We start from the raw sequence: 22,568 nt of genomic DNA on the forward strand, positions 1-22,568 counted from the left end.
TCTTTGTGTGCCGTCACGTGACTCTACCTTTCAAGCACTCCCCCCTCCCACCAGCAATTCCATCCTCTTTCCTGATTTCTTTACCACCAGTGTCAAGATGGCTCCAGAACTTATGTATCCAGATCAATCCCTGGGGAAAACTCGAGAATCACCCTAGAATCTTCCCTCTTCTTTCTCTCCCACACCGAAATAATTTTCAAGTGTCTGCTCCTTGCCCTCCTACCTGCTACTCAGACCCCATTATCTCTTGCCTGAATTCTTCTAGAACCTCGTGACTGATCTCCCTGTGGCTTTGTGATTCTTAAATCTGCCCTCCACACAGCTGACCGAAAAGCCTATCTAAAATGCAAATCTGACCGTATTGGCCCCTCGCTTAAAAGCCTCCATTGATTCTTTGCCGACAGGATGAAGTCCAAACTCCTTTGCCCACCAGAAGCTTCATGACTGAGGCTGTTTCTTTTCTCTTCTGGCCTCCCTCCCTCACTCCCTCACACACCTTGCTCTGTTCCTGCCTCCAGGATTTTGCCCCTGTGGTCCTCAATGTCTGGAATACTCTTGCCCACCTTCCTATCACTACGCAGCATCCCTCCAGCCTGTGCTGTCCCCTGCCCTCCCAGTCCCTCCCCGCCCTCATAAGGAATTGACACATCTGTGTTTTTCTGAATATCCTAGGCGTGACTCTGCTGTTGCCCTTAGCACATTTGCATTACAATTATTTTTTAAGCTCCTCTCTCCTCCCACTAGATAGCAAATTCTTTTGCATCCCCAGCTCTGACGGGACACCTGACACACAGGAAATACTTCAATGCATCATTGATGAGTAAATGTAGCCTTAGGCTTTTCCAAAAGCGAAGCATACACTCTAGAATCAGAGCTTAGTTTCCTTCGGAACAAACATAAAGTCATCAAGTTTTAAATTGGAGGCTGATTTGAAAGTACTTCAAGCCTCTTTAAGTAAAAGATATATAGGCCAAAATTAGACCCTGTTAAAATTATACTGAAAGGACCATTCAAATAACTTTATTTTGCTGAAATCATTTGTGTGGTGGCTTCATTTAAACTAAATGATACATTGCCTTGGAACCTAGATTTTTTTTTCCTCTTAATTTTGTATAGGCATTTTGTATAACACTTAATAGTTTGGCATATTTTCATATGCCTGTCTTATAAAACGCTGCAGAGAGATTTTACAGACAAAGAAAATGGGCCTGAGAGGTTACGATTGTCCCGCTGCAGTGACTAGAGTAACATGTGATCACGTAGGCACTGCTTTTTGGGCCAGCAACCTCTTCCATCCCATGGGTCACTCTGCTTTTGGTTTGGATTGTGTTATTTTTTCCTTTCTTCCTTCCTTTTATTCTCCTTGTGATGGTATTTGACTCATAAGTCAAATATATCCTAGACTATCTACCAGTTTAAGCAGATGAGAGAATATTTTTGGTGATATGTGTATACATGTGCGTACACATGGGTACATCCTGCCTAGTGCACTGATACCGAATCCAGGTGGCATTGCTAATACACCAGCAACAGCTCGACTAAAATGAATTGAAACTATCCAACCTACAATAGAACAGTGATTTCAGACTTACAAAATATCTTATAATTCCTGCAGTTTAACTACGATGTATTGCTTGAATGCTTTCTCCAATTGACTAAACAAAAGGTTCTTCTACCGTTGCTTGACCGTCCTCGCTAACAAGGAACTCACTATCCCCAGAAACAGAGTTGTCAATTTCAGAACCTTGGGGACACATTTTTCTCTATAGTCTGTTATCTCTCTGTAATTTCTTCATGGTAAAAAACAACTAATTTTTCCTGTTGTTAGGGTTAGAATCTGACCCACGTCTGGATCCCAGCTCTTATGGCTTATTAGCAGCTATGAGACCTTGGCAGATAACTGAGCCCCAGACTTCAGGTCCTTCCTTTTTAAAATGGCTCAAGTGAAATAATGCAGGTAAATTACTGAGCACTGTAATATGTTCAGTGGGTGCTTGTAGTAAGTTCTTAATAAATATCTGTTGAATGAATGAACGACTCTTCCCTTATCCTTGACCTAGTTTCAAAGCAGCAACTCCCCGTGTCGAAAGACTGTATTTTCAAAAATAAAAACTGCTTAATTTAGTGCAGTAAACAGGAACACATGATTTTCTTCTCAGGAACCCAATCTGAAAACAGTCCAGGTGACCTGCTCACCCACATCAGGTAGAAATACAATACGGCAAGAATACTGTCACTCCATAAACTGAAGCATGCAAATCTAACTTTTGCATCAGGTAATAAGTTGCATCTGATTCCTGTCTTGCAATTAAAGCATAAATTATAAGCCTTCCCAGAATAAATCTTGACAAGTCAGAGTACAAAAAAGAGGACACTTTGAGGAGCTGTTGCGTAGAAGATGGAATAGGGGGGAGCTTTTTCTGCCTACACAGAACTTGGATGAGTTTCTATCAAGGAAGGAAGACTAAACGTCCTCTTTTGGAGCCACTGCAAATTCAAGAAGTCTATCATTGCAGTGAGCAAAGAGTGTCACAATTGTCAGGCCTTGAATGCGTCCCTGGGGAGGTTAACCTATTACTCTATCCACATTTGATTGTTACTATTCCATTTGCTTAAGTCACAGGAGACTACAGCAAACGCGTGTATCAAGGTGTGAGAGTGAAGCACACGGTCAAAGACTTGCTGGCGGAAAAACGATCCAGGCAGACAAGTAACTCAAGATTTAATGTAAGTCTCGATTTAATTCATTCTGAAGTCTTTGGGGGCCTCAGTCCTCTTTGAAAGCTAGTTATCTCTGCTCTTTCCTCTTGAGTCTCATATTCTCAATGGCAAAGCCCTCATTTACTTAGTACACACTATATAATTACCATTATTAACATTATTTGGTACCTCATTCGGTTAAGCATCTAACTTCAGCTCGGGTCATGATCTCACGGTTCGTGGGTTCAGTCCCCACGTCGGGTTCTGTGCTGGCAGCTCAACGCCTGGGGCCTGCTTCAGATTCTATGGCTCCCTCTCTCTCTGCCCCTCTCCTGCTCCTGCTCTGTCTTTCTCTGTCTCTCAAAAATAAATAAACGTTAAAAAATATATATTGGGGTACAAATGTCAACCCATGGGCAAAAACCTGGAGAGCTCTGTAAACTTACTGGCTGGCTGTCTCAGCTCATGGCAAAGAATGGATGATATGTCCTGACTTTTTCATTTCTCCCAATCGTGAATTAATGAAGGCTTAGCTGGTGGGGACAATGCTAATCTTCATCGACACGTTATTCTAAATCTGATGGAGACAACTTAGAAAAACCCTCCCTATAGCAAAATCAGATGGAAATATCCGAGTTGGAGATGTCTTAAGTCTGAAACCTCTCTATCTGCCATCCGTGTCTTCATAAATAGCTCTACCCTGCACTTAAAATGTTTAAGTAGTTGCACCCAGATCTCCAAAAATGCTCCTAGAGTGGAAATAGCAATTAGCTAGCAAGATGGGTTTATAATCACTTAGTCTATTGGCAAAATGTAACAACATGAATGTCAGGCATCTGTCGTGCGTTGCTGGATGCAGGACATGAGAGCAAGTGTGGTAACGACGTACAGCGCCCAGCACAGGGGCTGGTACACAATGGGTACCGGTTCTTCCATTGTGGCTGCTCAGGATATGGGCATTGCATCCAACACTGCTCGGGGATCAAATTTCTGGGACATGTTTCAAATGAACCAACTCCAGATCCTATTTCCTCCCATCCAAGAGCTTTCACTGCACATCTTCTGTCTTCTTTTATTTTAAACCACATCCTCTCTTCTGGTGCAACAAACGGAGCTTAGCTGACGAAAAGAAAATCAAAATCATCGGCTCCTTGTCTATTCCTAGTACAGTGTTTCTTAGTGGCTGCTTAGAGTCATCTGGGGTGTGTGTTACAAATATCCATGCCAATTTCATATCAAGAAAGGAAGAGAGAGAGAGAGAGAGAATTCAGAGTCTCTTCTAATGAACCACAGCTTTGTGGAAGTAATGTGGATGGCTTGGCCACAGCTATAGTCAGAATTGTGAAACCTAATGGGCGTTCTAGGCATTGGGAAGACAGGAATCACAGTGATGTTAAAACATAGTCAAGGAACAGATACTGTATCTGCCCAGTGTGCATGAGGCTATAACTCACTCCTTGGCATCATCATCATCATCAAGACATACATACAAAGATAAGGCACTATCCCAGACAGAATTACAGAAGAAGAAAAAAAAAAAAAACAAGAAATCATAGTATTTCCAAATGGTATATATAAATATATTCTTCTTTTTAAAACTACCTAAAAATTTTTGCTCGAGATCTGTGACTATCAAATAGTATGTTTTCTTTAATTTTAGATGTTTTTACTCTCTAAGTGCTATAACAATATAAACACAATTCATAGTAAACATATTGTTTGATTTCATTTTAAACTGCAGATTCCTTGTCCCGTCCCATGTATATAAACGTAGAGATATTGGACGGGAGCCAAGGAATGGTCATTTTTCAACCTGCCCCTTGGCCGATTCCTTTGCTCGCCAGAGGTTGAGAACTTTACCATAGAGTACAGAGCAGGGGTTCGCTCACACAGCCAAGGTTCTTATCTCCACCCAGATTACAATTTGTTGAGCTATTGCTGTTGGCCCTGTGACACTGAAAGTGTTATAGTGAAAGTGGATACAAGAAACACATAATACATGGTCTATGTCATTAAACACCAAAAACCCTGGTAGAGAAGAAAATCTGTGTATCCATTTAAAAAATATAAGACTAGGGGCACCTGGGTGGCTCAGTCTATTAAGCGTCTGACTCTTGATTTCACCTCAGGTCATGATGTCTCGGTTCGTGAGTTCCAGCCCCGTCGTGCTCTGTGCTGACAGCATGGAGCCTACTTGGGATTCTCTCTCTCCTCTTTCTCTGCCCCTCGCGCCACCCCCACTCAGGTGTGCTCTCTCTCAAAATAAATACAATTTATTTAAAATATGTATATAAGACAGACTAAAGACGAAAGACCAGGAGCATAGCCACATGCTAGGAAGACTACAGTCCAGTTTACAAGGCACCTCTTCATATGTCGTCTCATCGGACAGACACACGAACTCTGTGAGATTGATATTCACATGGTTTCCCATTGAACAGATGGAAACAGTGAAGAGAAGAAGAGATGGGAAGTGATTGTTCTCAGGCTTCATAGTTAGCAAATGGCAGGTCTTCTGGCTCCTGATTCAACATTTAAAAGGGACAGATCACTGGGATCTGAGGTAGAACAGTCCCTGATTCATGTTGTCTTAGTCCAGTTGGGCTATTGTAACAAACACCACAGCCTGGGTGGCTTATCAACAGCTAGATTTTATCTCTCAGACTTCTGGAGGCTGGGAGTCCCAAGTTTTTGGTGCCAGCATGGCTAGATTATGGTAGGACCCTCTTCAGGGTTGCAGACTGCTGACTTCTGATTATGCCCTCATGTAAAGGAAGGGTCTAAGGAACTCTCTGGGGGCTCTTTTATAAGGCCTCTGATCCCATTCGTGAGGGCTCCACACTCATGACCTACTCACCTCCCACTTGTTAATACCATCACACTGGGCATTAGGATTTCAACATATGGATTTTGGAAAGACACAAACATTCAGACCATAGCATATTCAGACAAGGAAAATCAAAATATAGGAAAATATATCATCGAGAAAGAATTTCTAGGACAGGAAAGGTGCAAACCCGCCCTAATTCTGGTACTTACTCTCAGGTACCAAATGCATAGGCTGCATGAACTTAGCCTTGTCTACAGGTTTGCATATATTTTTACCTGGGTCTCAACACTAGTGTATTACTCGTATCCTCTACTCCAATGACCTCTTAAATTGGGGTAATTAAATGTCTATATTCCCAAAATATGGTTATTTGGGCTTAAGTTACCTCCATGAATTGATTTTACCGTTCATCTGTCAACCACTATTCTAGAATATCTGCGTATCTCAAGAAAGACACCGTATTCCTTAGAGGTCCTATTACTGTCCTCATTGCAAATGCTAACCTGTTCAGCAGGAATCATGGAGAATCACATTGCTGGTGGGCACTTGGGGTTCTAACTGGATGGATGATTCTGAGCCTACCTTCTCTTTTTCACACCAATACACTAGGCAGCTCTGGGTTGAATATCTTGAATATGTTTGGTTAGGGAAGCCATCCTAACAAGACCATGTTCAAACTTGGCTACTGACAGCATGGGTAATAACCAATCAGAGGCTAACTTGAGGAGGTTGGAGACCCTACCATGCGGTTTTACCATAGAGTGTGCTGGCCAAAAAGTGGACCCTCCCAATGATCCCACATCAAAACGCTGGAACCTATGAATGTTACCTTATGTGGCAAAACATGTGATTAAGTTAAGGATCTTAAGAGTAGGCACTTACTCAGATTATCCAAGTAGATTTTGTCTTGCGTCACTCTGAATGCAATCCCATGCATCCTTCTAAGAGAGGGTTTGAGAGAGACACACGCACAGAGGAGAAGACACACAAAAGAGCAAGAGGCAGTGTGTAAGGAGGCTGGAGTCATGCAGCCATAAGCCAAGGAATGTGGGTGGCCACCAAAAGCTGGAAGAGGCAAAGAATGGATTCTCCCCTAGGGTCCTACAGGGAGCACAGACCTAGCAACACGTTGATTTGGGCTTCTGACCTCCAGAACTGATAGACATTTCTGACTCTTTAAGCCACCCAGGTTATGGTCATTTGTTACCGCAGACCTAGGAAGCTAATGCACATATATGATGAAAGCTACTTCCCTCTGGATAAGTATCCCTTAGGAAGTATCCATCTGATGCCCAAATTGGTGTTCTTTTCTTTGCGACAACACTTTGATAAGTTTACATAGGCTGTGTTAGTCCATCGTTACCGCAATTTCCTTCCAGAACATCTGTTTTTGATACCGTGAAATGTTCTAATGTTTTTCACATCTTTGCAGTAGGAATCAAAGAGAAAGAAATCCCTTTCACCAAAGAGATTTTCACCAAAGACTGGACCTAAAATCATTTCTATACATCTTAGCCATGATCCTGTGGTTTCACACTATTACTGTGGACATCTGTTTTTAAATAATGGTTTTTCTCTTTCTGTCTCAAATCTTTCTGGGTCATCCTTTACCACACTCCTACATTTTCTAGCAGAATATTTAAACTGTGAGCCATTCACCCACATCTAGTACCAAAAAATATAAATAATGAGACTTTTGATGTAGGTTTTTTTGCATGTTTTTTCAATTACACTATTTCACTTGAGTTTCATAAAAGCAAATCATTGAAAAATTTTAATAACATCACAAAATTTAGTTAACTCTCAGTTATTTATAGTACAGAAAAAAAAGGATTTAAGAAGAAGACGCAGTGAGGCTCATAGCGACAATTTTTCATTTTGCTTTGAAATCCAATGAACAATTTGCAGGCTATTGAGCTTTCTAATCAAGTTTTTCTTAAGCTATCATAAAGATTCATTTAAAAGCCTTGAGTACATAACAGCTGGCATGAGGGGGAAAATTTCAACTTACTAAGTAGGAAACAGAGATCAGTTTGCAGTAAAAATTGTGCCGCAGAATGGGGACTTACAAGGCAGTTTGGAAGAGATTATGAACAGCCTGGGATCAGGGTCTGCTGTTCAGTCTGTTTTATTGGTTTATGGACATCCTAATCACTCTCTTGCTCACTCCTCAAAATATGCTATAGTGAGGACCAACAAGGAAATAGATATGAAAGTTATTTTAAATTAATATTCTACGTAAATGCGAGGGAAAATACATGAAGACTTCTGAGGTGTTTTGGAAGGCCTGAACTAAAGAAAATGTTAAGGAGATAAATCCCAAGTGGGAAATGGATTTGGATTATATTTTGAATTCTATGTATTATACATATACAAACCAAAAGTTAACTGTTTCCACTTGTCATGATTCTTTCACATCAACCTCGAATGTTTGCTTTCCACATCATAACTACTTACAATTGCTTTTGTTTTGTGTATTTTCCTAAATCCTTACATTTAAATGAGCTGATAAAATGTCCATGCCCCGAACACATAGGATAAGGCCATATTGTCAGCTGGGTGTCTTGGTTCACAATATGTCCTAATTATTTCTGGAGGGAAAACATTGTAAACACAGGAAGAAGCCTGACAATAGTACATATCGATGACAAATTTGGAGTAACAGCAGGTAAGTGGGTGCCAGATAGTGCATTTATGGCATAGGGTAATTGGAAGTGTTTGATCTTTATGGAGAGATGGCGAACCTCTGTGAGCCAGATGTGTGTTGCCTAGCGCCATCCATCATAACTGTCTGCCTTTCGATCAAGACTGCTAGTTAGAGTTTTGTTTAGTTATATATCCAGCTGCTGTTTTGCAGTATCAATCACATGCACACTTCAGTTACCACCGAGTATAAACACTGGGATGTCCATATCTGTGAGTTGCATTTGGATTTTTTGTGAAGTGTTAAAAAAAAAAAAAAAATATATATATATATATATATATATATATATATATATATGGAATTGGCAACTGTTTATTATAGCATCTCAAGATCTCTTTGGTTTCTCTGAAGCTTTGGAAAACACATCCAATACATCTCTTTTACATCAAAACAGAAAAGTTCCTTCCTCAGTCTGTTTCAACCCCTCCTTCTGGCTCTCAGTGGTCCTGGGCGATTCCTTCCTTCTCTCTGGGCCTCAGTGTACTTGTGAGTAGAAGGGGAGGGTTAGATTCTTCCCATTTCAGTATTCAATTTGACTTGATAGCTTTTCCTGACCTCAGAACATGTCCCACCCACTGACACCCTCTCCCCAACTTCCAAAGCCAAGCTGAACCCCTCTTTGTTCTGAGAAAGATATATCTCCTTTCCTCTGGTTCAGGTAGAGCTTTGCAAGTTGAGTTTTCAAGGGAATCGGGAACAGAGAAATCACATAAAGCCCAAGACCAATTATGCACAGTGCAAATGTTCTGACACTAACTTTAATATCTAGTCAAAGATCAGTATGGGTGAGACAGTTGAGGTGACTTCAAAGCCCAGATCTCCTTCTGTCACCTCAGTTCTCTCCGGGGCAGGTGAGAATTTTTAATAATAATCATTATCATTTACTGATAGACTTATAAATATTTTCACTTATATACTTTAAAATATATGTCATTGGGGCACCTGGGTGACTCAGTCGGTTAAGCGTCCAACTTTGGCTCAGGTCATGATCATGGTCCGTGAGATCGAGTCCCGTGTTGGACTCTGTGCTGACAACTTAGAGCCTGGAGCCTGCTTCAGATTCTGTGTCTCCCTCTTTCTCTCCTCTACTTGTGCTCTGTCTCTCTCTTTCAAAAGCGAATAAACCTTAAAATTTTTTTTAAAAATAAAATATATGTCATTGATAATAAAATATATGTCATTTATCAACAAGAAGCCCAGTGGCCTTGAGAGGATGGCACTCACATCTATTTTTCAGATGAGAAGAGTAAATGTCAGGTAGAAAGTGATGGAGCTTAGATGTGACCCAGGTTTGTTGGATTGCTTCCTGTTGCCTTTTTAATTTACATTTCTGGTCCAAGGAAGGACTAGCTTTGGAATAACCACTTTGCCTCAGGGCTTCTGCTTCAGATTCCATACATGATGTTGTGTCTTGGTCATGACCTTTGCTCCCTCTCAACCCGCCCATCCCTGCAGTGCTTCTGTAGGTTGTTTAGATGATGCCACACCCAGCCTGAACCAGAAGCAGCACTCTCCTTTCCTGTGACACCCAGACATCCTAGAAAGAACTAGACACAAAAAGTTCTTAATTTCCTTCTAGAACCTATCTCTAGCTCTGTCCTAGAACTTGCTTCCATAATATTCCCTGTCATTCCCCACCACTCCTGCACCTCTGGTCTCTTGGGCTCACCATGGCACCTGGCCCTCTCTATAAAAAGAGGAAAACATTTCCTGAACCGGAGTCACAGCATACCATCTGACCTTGCAGCACCCTTTGCTGCCCTCCTGGAGATCCCTGGGTCCTTCCTCACCCAACCCATTTCTCCCTGACCTTTCTTCTTCCCTATCGCTTACTCTCCTGCTATGACTTTCAATGAAGTGCGGTTTCTTTAGTATTATCTAGCTGCCTGAGAAGCTGGTATCCCCTGGCTTGGTCCTGGGAATGGATGTAGAATGCCACTCCACCACGTGAGAAGGCAGAGACCCTGTTGGCTCCCTCTTGAGGGCTGAAAGAGATCCATGAACCTGGGGAAAAGCAGAGCTCACCAGCTGAGTTGGCCTGCTGTCCCTGGTGATCCACCGTTTAGTTGCTCTCCCAGTTTCCATGCGGTCTCCCATAGTTTTACACACTAAAGGCTCCTATGCATATTCCTAACAAATATAATAGCCACTAAGGAAAGGGGAGAGTAATTTCCTTATGCTGTCAACTTGTTATGAAAGTATGGGAAAAGATGAAGAGAGGGGACCACCAATGGTCTCATTTCCTAGACACTAAGCCAATTTTTAGTATTCCATGCTAAAGACAGACAGAAGCCTTGACTGATATCAAAATCTAATTTTAATCCAGAAATACCGCCCCAAACCTACTAGAACTTGGGCAATTTATATCTTGGGCCACTTCACTATGGTATTCTAATGGTGGTGCTACAACAATGAAGACGCCAAAAGAAGAAAGAAGCAGCTGTAAATAAGACTATGAACTGATTATCCATGCTTTAAATTTAGGAAGTTGGCCACACCCTCCTTCTTCAAGGAAGAAATCACAGCCACTGCAGCACTGTCTTGTCAAATCTAAGAACAGAGCATGTATATGTTAAATTGAATCCATGGTTAGAAGAAGGGTACGATTTGGACAGTGGTCCCAAGCTCTGAAGACATACAAAGTGCAAGAAATACCCATACTCTCTTCCCTGCTTTCTTAAAACTTACTATACAAATTATTTTTGGAACACCCAGGTGGCTCAGTCAGTTAAGCATCCAACTTCGGCTCAGGTCATGATCTCACAGTTTGATAGTTCAAGCCCCGTGTTAGGCTCTGTACTAATGCAGAGCCTGCCTGGGATATTCATTCTCTCTCTCTCTCTCTCTCTCTCTCTCTCTCTCTCTCTCCCTGTCGCTCCCATGCTCTCTCTCTCTCAAAATAAACTCTCCTAATTATGTCACCTCTCATTCTACAATGTGACTTTACTTCAGTAAGATTTCCCCAGTTGCCTGCACACAGCAGATGGCCATCGGATGACCCAGTGTGTGTCTTTCTGCTTTGCTAGTGTTTTATTTTTCTTATTTTTTAGAAGTACTTGCTCTCTTTGTGGTGATTACTAAATCTCTTAGGAAAACTATAATTTTTCTTTAATAAGTACATTTCACTTGCCCTTGCTACTTTTTTTCTGAATTGCCAGCAGACGGATCCATTTATTTGTAATGTTCCATTTATTTGTAATGTTTTCGAGGTGATCAGGGTCCACCCTGGGAGTGTCTTGCCCCTAACCTTTTGCTCCCTCTTACAGCTCAGCGCTTTGCATATTGCTTGTTAACGTTGCCAACCAACCCCCTTCATGAGCCCAGAAAGAATTAAAAAAGAAAAAAAATTTTTTTCTGAGCAGGCAATGCCTTCTAAACTCAAAATGCCAATGTTTGAATACAAGAGGTACATATTATGTCCTTGGCACTCATTTGAATGAATGCTTGATCTATGCCTTTCAAAATAGCCCATTGTCTGACTTTAATTAGCCCACTATCCTGACTTGTTTATAGAACTGAACCACATTTCCAGGGCTCTGGATGTTCTCCACCCAACCACCTGCTCCTTCACAATTGCAGAATTTCTTAAAAAATAATAATAATAAAGGCAGACCTTTTGCAAGCAACTTATTTTTTCAGCTGCTCTATTGGTTCTGAGGTTGTTGTTGTTGTTGTTGTTGTTGTTATTGTTGCTTAACTATCACGGAATCTAAAATATTTCCTGGTGGTGAATTCTTTCATGCAGCTTGCAAAAATAATCAGGTTTGCAGTGAAACCGCCATGGCAAGTCCGTCTGGAAGGGCTAAAGTTCTGCAGATTCTGTTCTGGCCATGGTGTGCAGGACCATTTATCAACGAGCATCCCAGTGGCTGCCGTTGTTATTACTTAGCTACATAAATACAAATAGCATTCCAAAGGCACACCGGGGGTAAAAAAAAAAAAAAAAAAAAAAAAAAAAAAAGTGTTTCCTTTTGTAACTTAGGCAACAGAAATCACTTTCCCACAGAGACAGCCTGGACATAGTTTTGTGCCAAGCAGGAGAGTTTTAACAGTAGAATTTCAAGAAATTGTCAGAAGGTTGGAATTGTATAACTGTGTTAGCTCTCCCAAGGACGTAAAATAGTCCATACACCAGAAATGTAAGACACTTGGAATCACAGTTGTTGTTTTTTTAATTTTGAGATTTGCAATAAAGAAAGGACCTGAATTCTATTTTTAAACTTTTATTAACTGGGTGTTTTAATTACAAAAGGATGCATGGTAAATTTTCAAACAGAATAGAGGGTATAAAGTAAATAATAGAAGTCCATGACCTCTCCTGCTTACCCAGTCCCCTTGTTCTGTTTCCCATACTGAGTTTCATGTACAGTCTTCCAGAATTTTTCTATGACACTTTATTAGAAAGAAATTAAGTTGCTATGCCAACAAGTCAATGAACATCAAAATCTGTTTTCAGTATTTACAAGCACTATTATAAAAATGCATAAATTAATGTTCTCCTGGTAAATCCCCTCCCCCAAGAAAGAACCTCAACAAGACTTTTAGTGTTCCTTTTAACTCTATACATTTGAAGGCCTTAAGCAAATCATTTAACCCTTTTATGTTCTCCATTTTATATCGATTACATGGTACCTACTTTGCCAGAGGCTGGTGATAATGAAAACAAACTGCGCAAACCCAGATGAGCTGTTTCTTTGCAAGATAAATCCTCCTCTGTAATCTAGGCTTTGTAGACATGTGGCAAATGTTTTTAAGGATACATCTGTCAATATTCCTTCCTCACAAATTTTTATTGGCTTCGGGATTGGATCTATACAATATATTATCAAATCATTTAAGAACGTAGGGGTTTTTGCTTTGTGAAAGTACAGCATGAGGGAGAAGGGCCAGGCCCCTCTTTATACCCAAGCATCAGTGGGGAAGTTGGTGACAAAGAAGAAAAGAGAGAAAGAGCCCTGGGAACTGGTACAACTGGGACAGGTGGCCAGCAGCCCTCAACACGCCCACGGCGAGGATCAACCCTAGGCAGGCTCTAACACAAAGCCAAAGAGAGTTTGGAAAAAAAAAAAAAAAAAGTCACCTGCTGGCCTCCTGACACTCCTCCCCTAAGGAGAACCATCAGACCCTCACCGCTGGATCTCTGTTCAGTTACAAGAGCCCTTGCCCTCACCCATCGTCCATTTCTGACCCATCATTTTCAGCACCAGTTTAAATTTCCTACAATACCACTACCACTACGTCTGCATAGCTAAGGAACTTCTGCACGACCATTGCGTGCTACTGGACCCTTTATAAGCTGGTTCCCACACCCTCCACCAGCTTCTCTTCAGCTTTCTCTCTGCACACTTCCTGCACACATTTCCATGTCTGTGACGTGCTAGCCTCACATTCAAGCCTTTGCTTTTCTCCTCAAGTACAATGCCCCTTACCCTGTCTGCTTACTGATCTCCTTTCATCCTTCAAAACTGGACTCAGATACCTCCCACGATATAGTGTCTTCAGTCACCTTCCCCCAAGACAGCAACTCACCTCCACCCCCAGCCCTCATGCTCACCCCCACCCCCCATCTGCACTAAATCAAGCTACATCCCTCCCTGGCTTTGCAACCTTGGACAAGTCCATTATACCGTCTATTAGTTTTGCAGTCTGTAGTCTAGAGATAATAACTTACAACCAACTATTTCATTAGTGAGGATTTAATGATAATGTTGCACAAATCATTTAGTGCAGAGCAGAAGACACAAAGCGCAAAAATAGGAGCCATTGATCAAAATGATGAAACACACACCCATGTATGTCAACTGCTTGGTACAGAATCTGGCATGAAGTAAATATTCATGAAATGCTAGTCCTCCCAACCCCATTTATACAGTTGTGCAACTGTCTTCCCTATGAAACTGTTTGCTCCCTAAGAACAGAACCCATGCCCTATCCTTTTTATTTCTGGAAATTACACAATCCTGATGCATACTAGGCACGTGATACATTTTTACTAAATCAATTAAATATGTAGAGTATGTACCATGCACTTGGAAACTAGGACTCCAATATCTCCCACAATATAACGGGCTCAGTCACCTTTCCCCAAGGCAGTAACTCCCCTCCACTCTGCCTCCACATTGAATAATCTAGCCTGGATTGGCATCCGTGAGTTACTTTTTCCTGGGCACATCTGCATCAGCTACTTATTGCTGCATGAGAACCTACCCTAACCTTAGGAGGTGATGAGACTTACGTATTCTTTCTCACAATCCTGTGAGTCGGCCGGATGTTCCTCGGGGCTCAGTCAGGCGGTTGCACTTAGCCAGAGGTTCCACCATGTTGGAAGTCCAAGATGGCCTCCTTCCCGTATCTGGCAGTCAGTTCTGGCCCTCGGCAGGAGTGATGGAATTCACTTCCACAGTCGGTCATGCTCCAGGAGCTGAGACTGACTTGTTGAAGAGGAGATGGTAAGGCAGGATTTCAAGCAAAGGTGAAACTGCAAGTGCTCTTGATGCCTAGAGTTTGAAGGGCACACATCATCCCCTCTGCTACATGCTGTTAGTCAGAGAACGTTACAAAACCATCCTAGACCTGAGGGGTAGCGGGACAGACTCCACTTCTTAATGGGGGTGGGGGGGGTGGGCTGCAAAGAAACTGTGACCATATTTAATCTACCACGAACGAACTGGCTTGTCTCCCTAAGTGGATCCCAATCCAAGCCTCTGAGTGGCGTTTTGTCTACACAGCACTGTGACATGCACATCAGAGGTGCCCGGGAAATATCTGGTTTGACGGAAGGGGCATGTGCAGAGAACTTGCTTGTTAGGTCACTGAGAGCTTGACAGAGCAGAAATATGGGAGGCAGAGACTCTGGGTTTACAGCTAGTTCCGTAATTTACTAGACATGGGATCTTGGGCATATTACTTATCTTCTCTGATGCTCAGTTTCCTTGTTTGTAAAACTGAGGTGATAGTGTTTAGTTTATAATAAGATAGCCTTATAGAAACCACCTGGCACATGGTAGATGCTTCTAACTATAGTTCCTATTCACTGTGGAATATTTTTCTTACCTATGGCTAATTACCATGGAACTCAGATAAGTGGCCCACAAATCAAAACCTGTTTCACACTTTGCAAAACTAATAAAGTTCATTACAGCAAGGTTAGTATAGTTTATTCACAGTATAAGATTTCACACCAATCAGAATGCTCCTGGTTCTACTGCATGGTTTAACATTAAGTACGGCATCTGATTCTCTATGCCCATTCTCTTCTGGAAGAAGAAGATATTCCAACCTAACATGGAGATCCACTGAAAGACTAATTGTGTTACATCCAGCATTAACTTTACATTAATTTCAAAGCTGGAGGAAAATCGTATGACTTATGATGGGTCTAAATTCAGATATTATTTTTTTTAAGTTTATTTATTTATTTTGAGAGAGACAGAGATAGTGAAAGTGGGGGAGGGGCAGAGAGAGGGAGACAGAGAATCCCAAGCAGGCTCCACACTGTCAGCTTGGAGCCCAACATGGGGCTGAAGTCACGAAATTGTGAGATCATGACCTGAACCAAAACCAAGAGTCGGACGCTTAACCGACTGAGCCACCCAGGTCCCCCTAAATTCAGATATTAAAACAAGGTTTTAGAATGTACAGTATAGTATCCTCAACCCCTCTCTCAACCATAGGTGTGATGACAATGAGGTATTAAATATATAGACTGCTATGAATTCCTTTAAAGGGGAGCCCAGCTGGGTGCCTGTGTGCCTGGGTAGCACCTGGGTGGCTCAGTCAGTTAAGCATCTGACTTTGGCTCAGGTCATGATCTCACAGTTCATGAGTTCAAGTCCCTCATGGGGCTCTGTGCTGACAGCTGGGAGCCTGGAGCCTGCTTCTGTAACTCCCTCTTTCTCTGCCCCTCCCCCCCCCCTCTTTCAAAAACAAATAGAAATTTAAAAGGAAGCCCAGCTATCCACGAGTGGCTGTGATTATTATTAGTGATTAGTAATAATTACTAATTAGTAGCAATTATCTTTAAGATTAAAGAGCCACATTCTGAAGTATGTCATTAGAATTTAGAAATAAATTATATAACAGTGTGAAAACTCTTATACTAGTCGGAGATCTTTTCCGCATACATTTCAGTATATTTCTTCAACCAGATTGGCAACCGAAAATATTATTGGGTCATAAAAATGACAATAAATGTACTCAAGGTGAAACTCCTAATCTTATCACTTCACTACCTGGATGACCCATTAGTTCAAATTAACTCATTTTCATGGAGGGGCTTTTGGGGCAGCTGTGAGGCTGCTGCGTTAGCTACAGGAAGTTGCAGCCTGGCAAATTTCATTCAAATATAAACCTCTGAATTTGGCTACCTGGCATTGTGAGATCCTGTTGTTTGCTATATGCAAAATAAAAATTATATACCATCTTGCTTGGTCAAAAGTTATGGGCTCTTCAGTATTAATTTCAATATTATTTCTGGAGAATTCATAGGATCAGAGGCAACTGTGTGAACATAGTATCTTGAAACAGGAAGAAGGGGACGTGAGCTTTCCCTTCACACGTGCCATGACAGCGAGGGCGCCTGCTAAAGACTCACGTGGTAGTCTGTTCCTCCTCAACCTGTGAGGTCTGAGAAGGAGATGGGGAGTAAGTGCCAGCCCTGAACTCTGTCCAGGGAGATCCTTTCCAGTCCCTCACAGGGCCGTTGGAACTCAGTTCTATGTTCTGTGAGGCCAGCTGACAGGGTGCGTGATCATTGCCTTTTATATCCACCCCCCCAAATATTTCCCAGGCCACCACAGAGAGGGCAGTGCTCAGTATCGCTAAAAAACAACTAATCTGATGGAAATGTTTTAGGTCATGATTATAGTGGTGGGTCACAGGAGTCTGTCAAAATTTGTCAAAATTCATCAAATTGTATGTTTAAAATTTGGGAATTTTATTATATGTAAATTGCACCTCAGTAAAGCTGACCCCCCAAAATAGTATATCCATTGGAGGACTAAGGATGTATATATATATATATATATATATATATATATATATATATAAAGAAGATTGCCACTTTCCTGTCTGACACCTACATATATATGTAGGTGTCAGACAGGAAAGTGGCAGTCTTCTTTGTGAGCTTTGGTATAATTACATGCTCTCTCTGGATGTCCCCAAGTCTCCTATATACTTAAAAAAAATTAACTACATAGGAAATTTTTCTATTTTTATTTTTGAGATATTAAAATGCTTGGAGGACAGCATGGCATATTAGTTAATGAATAGGATCTGAAATTCCAAAGGTCCTTATTTGAGTCCATCCACCACGATCACCATCACCTCCACCCATTTGGGAACTTGGGTTATTTCTCTACTCTTCAGTTCCCTCATCATTGAAATGAGAATCATATTCCCTCTCTTTAGGGACTGTGGTGATAATTAAATGAGATAATACATATAACACATCTGGGCACATGCTTAACAGTTTGTCTATGAAATGGCAAGTATGGGTTTATGAATTACTTCTATTGTAATTTAAATCTCTGTGAGAGAATTTGGAAATTAGGAGAAAATAAAATATTTTGTGCTGTGTAAAAAACAGCAAGGTATCTATGTCTAATTTAGGTACTCAATATTTAGGTACTCAGTTGTTTGGGTCAGACTAGATGGTCTGGGGGTGGGGAGATCTCACCCACAACAAAGCTGGGTCCTGCATAAAACACATTTTAGTAAGAGTTTGTTGACTTGGCAGGAAGTAAGGGAAGTCTCCAAGGCTGGGGGAAGAGGGGCAAGGAGTGCTGGTATGGGAGGCTGGGGAAACTGTTTGGCGAGAAATTAAGACAGTGAATGATGAGAAGGTGATCACACCAAAAAGGCAAGTTCCCCTGAGAACAGGTGTCCAAGTTAGCTTTATGCATGACAGTCCTTAAACAGTTGCCAAGGTTGGAGCTGAACTTGGGACTCCCAAGATTAACCGGGGAACCGGGAAGGGAGCTGGCTCCCCAGAAATACAAACATAACTCTTCTGGAGGAAAACAATCTCAAATTAGAACCCCAGATTTTCACAGATGAAGGTTAACCAGATATGAGTTTCAATCAAAGATCGCCAAATGCATAAGGAAGCAAACCAGGATGAGTGAGAGTCAGCATAAACAATAAACAATACATTCAAATGCCTAAAGATTTTAGGTATTAGAACTATCAAATACAAAATACACAGTCACTTAATAAGTAGCAAACATTCAACTAGAGACCAACAGAAATCACTAGGTGGTGGATTTTTTTTTTTTAAATCATGTGGAATTTATATAAATGGAAAAATATGTATTCATTGACAATGTTTAAAACGCAATGTATGAGGGGGAACCTGGGTGGCTCAGTTGGTTGAGCGTCCAACTCTTGGTTTCAGCTCAGGTCATGATCTCGCAGCTTCGTGAGTTTGAGCCCCGCATTGGGCTGTGTGCTGGCAGTGTGGAGCCTGCTTGGGATTCTCTCCCTCCCTCTCTGTGCCCCTCCCCCACTCACACTGTCTCTGTATCTCTCAAAATAAATAAACTTATAAATAAATAAATAAATAAATAGATAGATAAATAAAACAAATTAGCTGAAGAAAGAATTAGTGAACTGGATGTATTTCTGAAGAAGTCGATAGTAATTTATACCAAAAGATAGAACAGAAAATCACAGATATAGAGAGTATAATGGGAGGTTTTCGGTATAGAGGGTGAAGGTAAAGGTTTAACAAACATCTTCACAGAGCCCCAGGAGGAGAGAATGAGGACGATACAGACAAGACAATATTTAAAGAGAGGACAGTTGAAACTTTTCCAGAGTTAAAATGAGGTCACTTTGAAGAAATTTGAAGACAAAGGAGTATATTAAAAAGCAGAGACTTCAAAAATTGGCAGAATACCTAAAGAGATTTTTTTTCCAGAGAAGACATCCAGATGGCCAATAGACACCTGAAAAGATGCTTAACCTCACTCATCATCAGGGAAATGCAAATCAAAACCACAATGAGATATCACCTCACACCTGTCAGAATGGCTACAATCAAAAACACAAGAAACAATTGTTGGGGGGATGTGGAGAAAAAGGGAACCCTTGTGCACCGTCGGTGGGAATGCAAGGTGGTACAGCCACTGTGAAAGACAGTATGGGGGTTCCTCAAAAAGTTAAAAATAGAAATACCATATGATCCAGTAATTCCATGACTGGGTATTTACCCAAAGAAAACAAAAACACTAATTCAAAAAGATATATGCACCCTTCCGCTTCTTGCAACATTATTTACAATAGCCAACTTATGGAAGCAGTCCAAGTGTCTTGGAAGCAGTCCAAGTCTTTCAACATAGATATATATGGGGGGAGGGGATGGGTGAAATAGGTGAAGGGAATAAGAGGTCCAAACTTCCACTTATAAAATGAATGTCATAGGGATGAAAAAAAGTACAGCCCAGGAAACATAGTCAATAAATTAGAGTAACATTGTATGGTGACAGAGGGCACCTCCACTTACCGTGGGTAACCACTGAGTAATGTGTAGAATTGACAAACCCCTACATTTGTACACCTGAAACCAATGTAACATTGTATTCAACTATACTTCCACAATAATTTCTTTTTAAAAAGCATAAAGGAAAGAAAAATTGTCTAAAGAATAACTATGAGGTCAAGAGCAATCATGGAAGCTGAGACAGTGGGGTGACATCTTTGAAGTGGTGAGACAGGAAGAACTATAAAGTTACATTTGTGAACCTGGAAATGTTCCCTTTTAAGTACAAGAGAAAAAGAAATGATATTTTCAGGGTAAATAAAAACGGAAGCATTTTACCACCAACATCACCTACAGGAAAGGAATTTTCTGAAGGATTACTTTTTAGAGAGGGGGGGTGAGGGGCAGAGAGGAAGGGAGAGAGCATCTCAAACAGGCTTTACCCAGGTGCCCCTGAAGGATTACTCCAGAAGGAGGAAAATGAATCCTAAAAAAAAATAGTCTGGAGGAAGAGTAAGCAAAGAAAATAGTGAATACATAAGTAAATCTAATACAGATTTACTTAATAAAATGACGATGGGGAGCCTGGGTGGCTCAGTCGGTGAAGTGTCTGACTCTTGATTTCAGCTCAGGTCATGATCTCACAGTCAGGGAATCGAGCCCCAAGTCAGGCTCTGCACTGATATCTCGGAGCCTGCGTGGGATTCTCTCTCTCCCTCTAGCTCTGTCCCTCCCCTGCTCACTCTCTCTGTCTCTCTCTCTCAAAATAAATAAGTAAACTTTTTAAAAAATGATGATAATTATGATGTCTAATTGGAAAGATGCAATATAAAGAAACAACCTAAAATGCCAGAAAATAGCACAGTCACATAAATTAGGGAGAGGCCTAGTGAGAGCCAATGTTCCGAGGACTTTGTCAGTGGGAGTTTTCAGGTATCGATCGTAGTCTTTGTTAAATACACAAGGTAAAATTTTGTGGGTAACCATAAACAATGAAAACACACTGGTAATTTCCACAGCAGGTAGAAAGCAAAACTGTGTAGGAGAAATGAACAAGAGAGGCTTCTTTTCATCAAATCATAAATAAAATCAATGAGACCCGTAACTGGGAAACTGCTGTAGGGTCTTTGGGTATTGAATCTGGGTTGGGGGAGGGTACAGCGCTCCAGTTCCACGGGAATGAGGGGGCCTGGGCAGAAGGAGAAGGGGTGTGAGGAGATCCCCGGGACTGCCTGATGGCACAGGTGAATGACAGGAAAGCTTTCACAGCAGAGATGTGTAGGGCGTAGACTGGGCCTTATCGTCGCCTTGGGGAAGAGGCTTGGACGAAGAGCTGTGTGAGAGCAGGATAGGGTGCTGACACTTTCATCCATCAGGTTGGGCCTGTGTCTGCGTCTCACAGAAGGCCTTCGGCCTGGCCCAGCCTTGGCCAGAGCGGCTTAAGGGTAGCAGGCAGGGAGAAAAGGTGGGAGAAGGGGAGCAGGACATCTCCCCTGGCCAGCATTCAGGACACAGCCCACAGACACCCGGAAGGAGGCGGACGCAGAAGCCAGAGGGTGTAGGCCTTGGTGCCTGCCTTCGAGAAAACACCCAGCCAGACAGAGCTGGGACTCGGAGGAACCCCAGGATAAGATGGGCCCCGCAACATGGGAAATTGTGTCCAAACACAAGTGCTTCTGTGCTTAATCACTGCTTCTTCCTTTGCTTCCCATAGAGATGTAGGCACCCCTGGCCCTGCCTGCCCGTGGTTCCCTTCTGCCACTTAAAAGTGTTAACTTATTGAACAGGAAGACACATAAATCAGAGCATGTTTAGAGGAACTTGCCATAGATTTGAAGGGGCATAAGAACGCATGTGAGTGATAAGCACTATGTAACTAGCACTTATTTCCTGCTCACTCGATGCCAGGAGCTATTCTATGTGCTTGCATGATATGTGCATACCTACGTGCAGGTGTGATACAACTTGATGTTCACGTACCCAAGATCACACAGCTAATAAGAGGCAGAGCTGGGATTCAAACACATACACTCTGGGTCCAGAGTCTTCTTCGCTCAAATTAACTTGTGCTACTTCTGAATGGTTGGAGAACATTTTGGCTTGGACGAGATTGAATTCCAGTTTGGTGCTATGAACTGAATGTTCGTCGACTCCTCAGAATTCATATGTTAAAGCCCTGACCCCGCCATGTGATTGTGTTCGGAAATGGGGCCTTTGGGAGCTGATTGGGTTATGAACGTGGAGCCCTTGTGATTGGGATTAGTGCCCTCATGGAAGAGACACATGAGAGAGATGATCTCTCTTTCTGCCACATGAAGACACAGTGAGAAGGCCATGCTCAAAACACTCAGGAAGAGAGGTCTCCCCACCAAGAACCTGATCATGTGGGCACCCTTCCAGCCTCCGAGCTGGGGGAAATGTTTCCTGTTTAAGCCACCCCAGTCCATGGTATTTGCTGGTAGAGAAGCCCGAACTGATTAAGACCTTGGGGAAATGATGGATTGTCTCTCAATATTTGGAGAGCCATATATGGAAGAAGGGTTAAACTTATTGTATATGGACCAAAAAGATGAGAAATAAGAAAATGATTCTCTTCTGCCTGCTTTGTGACAGTCAAAAGTGCCCAGAGAAGAAATGGGCTTTCACAGAGGGTGTTGGGCTCTCCATCCCTCGGAGCTCAATGCACTCAGCGTTAATAACATGGACAGGACCTTGGCATTGAGTGGGTGCTTGCACGAGGCTCTCCATAAAGTCTCTTCCAACTTGCGAGGGTCTGCAGCACTTTGAGCGCCAGGCTAAGAGCTCAGATCCAAAGAACTAGATGCTGAGGACTCTCAACTTTTGCAACAGCT

The 22,568-nt window shown here is 41.9% G+C and overlaps 1 protein-coding gene across 1 annotated transcript in view; it reads left to right on the forward strand.

Moving 5' to 3' along the window:
- Nucleotides 1–1,467: 1,467 nt before the first annotated feature.
- The window catches only part of CD1H11orf53 (chromosome D1 C11orf53 homolog), a 28,225-nt gene continuing 7,124 nt past the window's right edge, over nt 1,468–22,568 (forward strand). Inside the window, exons 1-2 of the mRNA XM_043580703.1 lie at nt 1,468–1,471; nt 2,618–2,727. Coding sequence (XP_043436638.1) covers nt 1,468–1,471; nt 2,618–2,727 — 114 coding nt within the window. The remainder of the gene's footprint in view (nt 1,472–2,617; nt 2,728–22,568) is intronic.

This window comes from Prionailurus bengalensis, chromosome D1 (genome assembly GCF_016509475.1).
Source record: "Prionailurus bengalensis isolate Pbe53 chromosome D1, Fcat_Pben_1.1_paternal_pri, whole genome shotgun sequence".
NCBI classification, from domain to species: domain Eukaryota; kingdom Metazoa; phylum Chordata; class Mammalia; order Carnivora; family Felidae; genus Prionailurus; species Prionailurus bengalensis.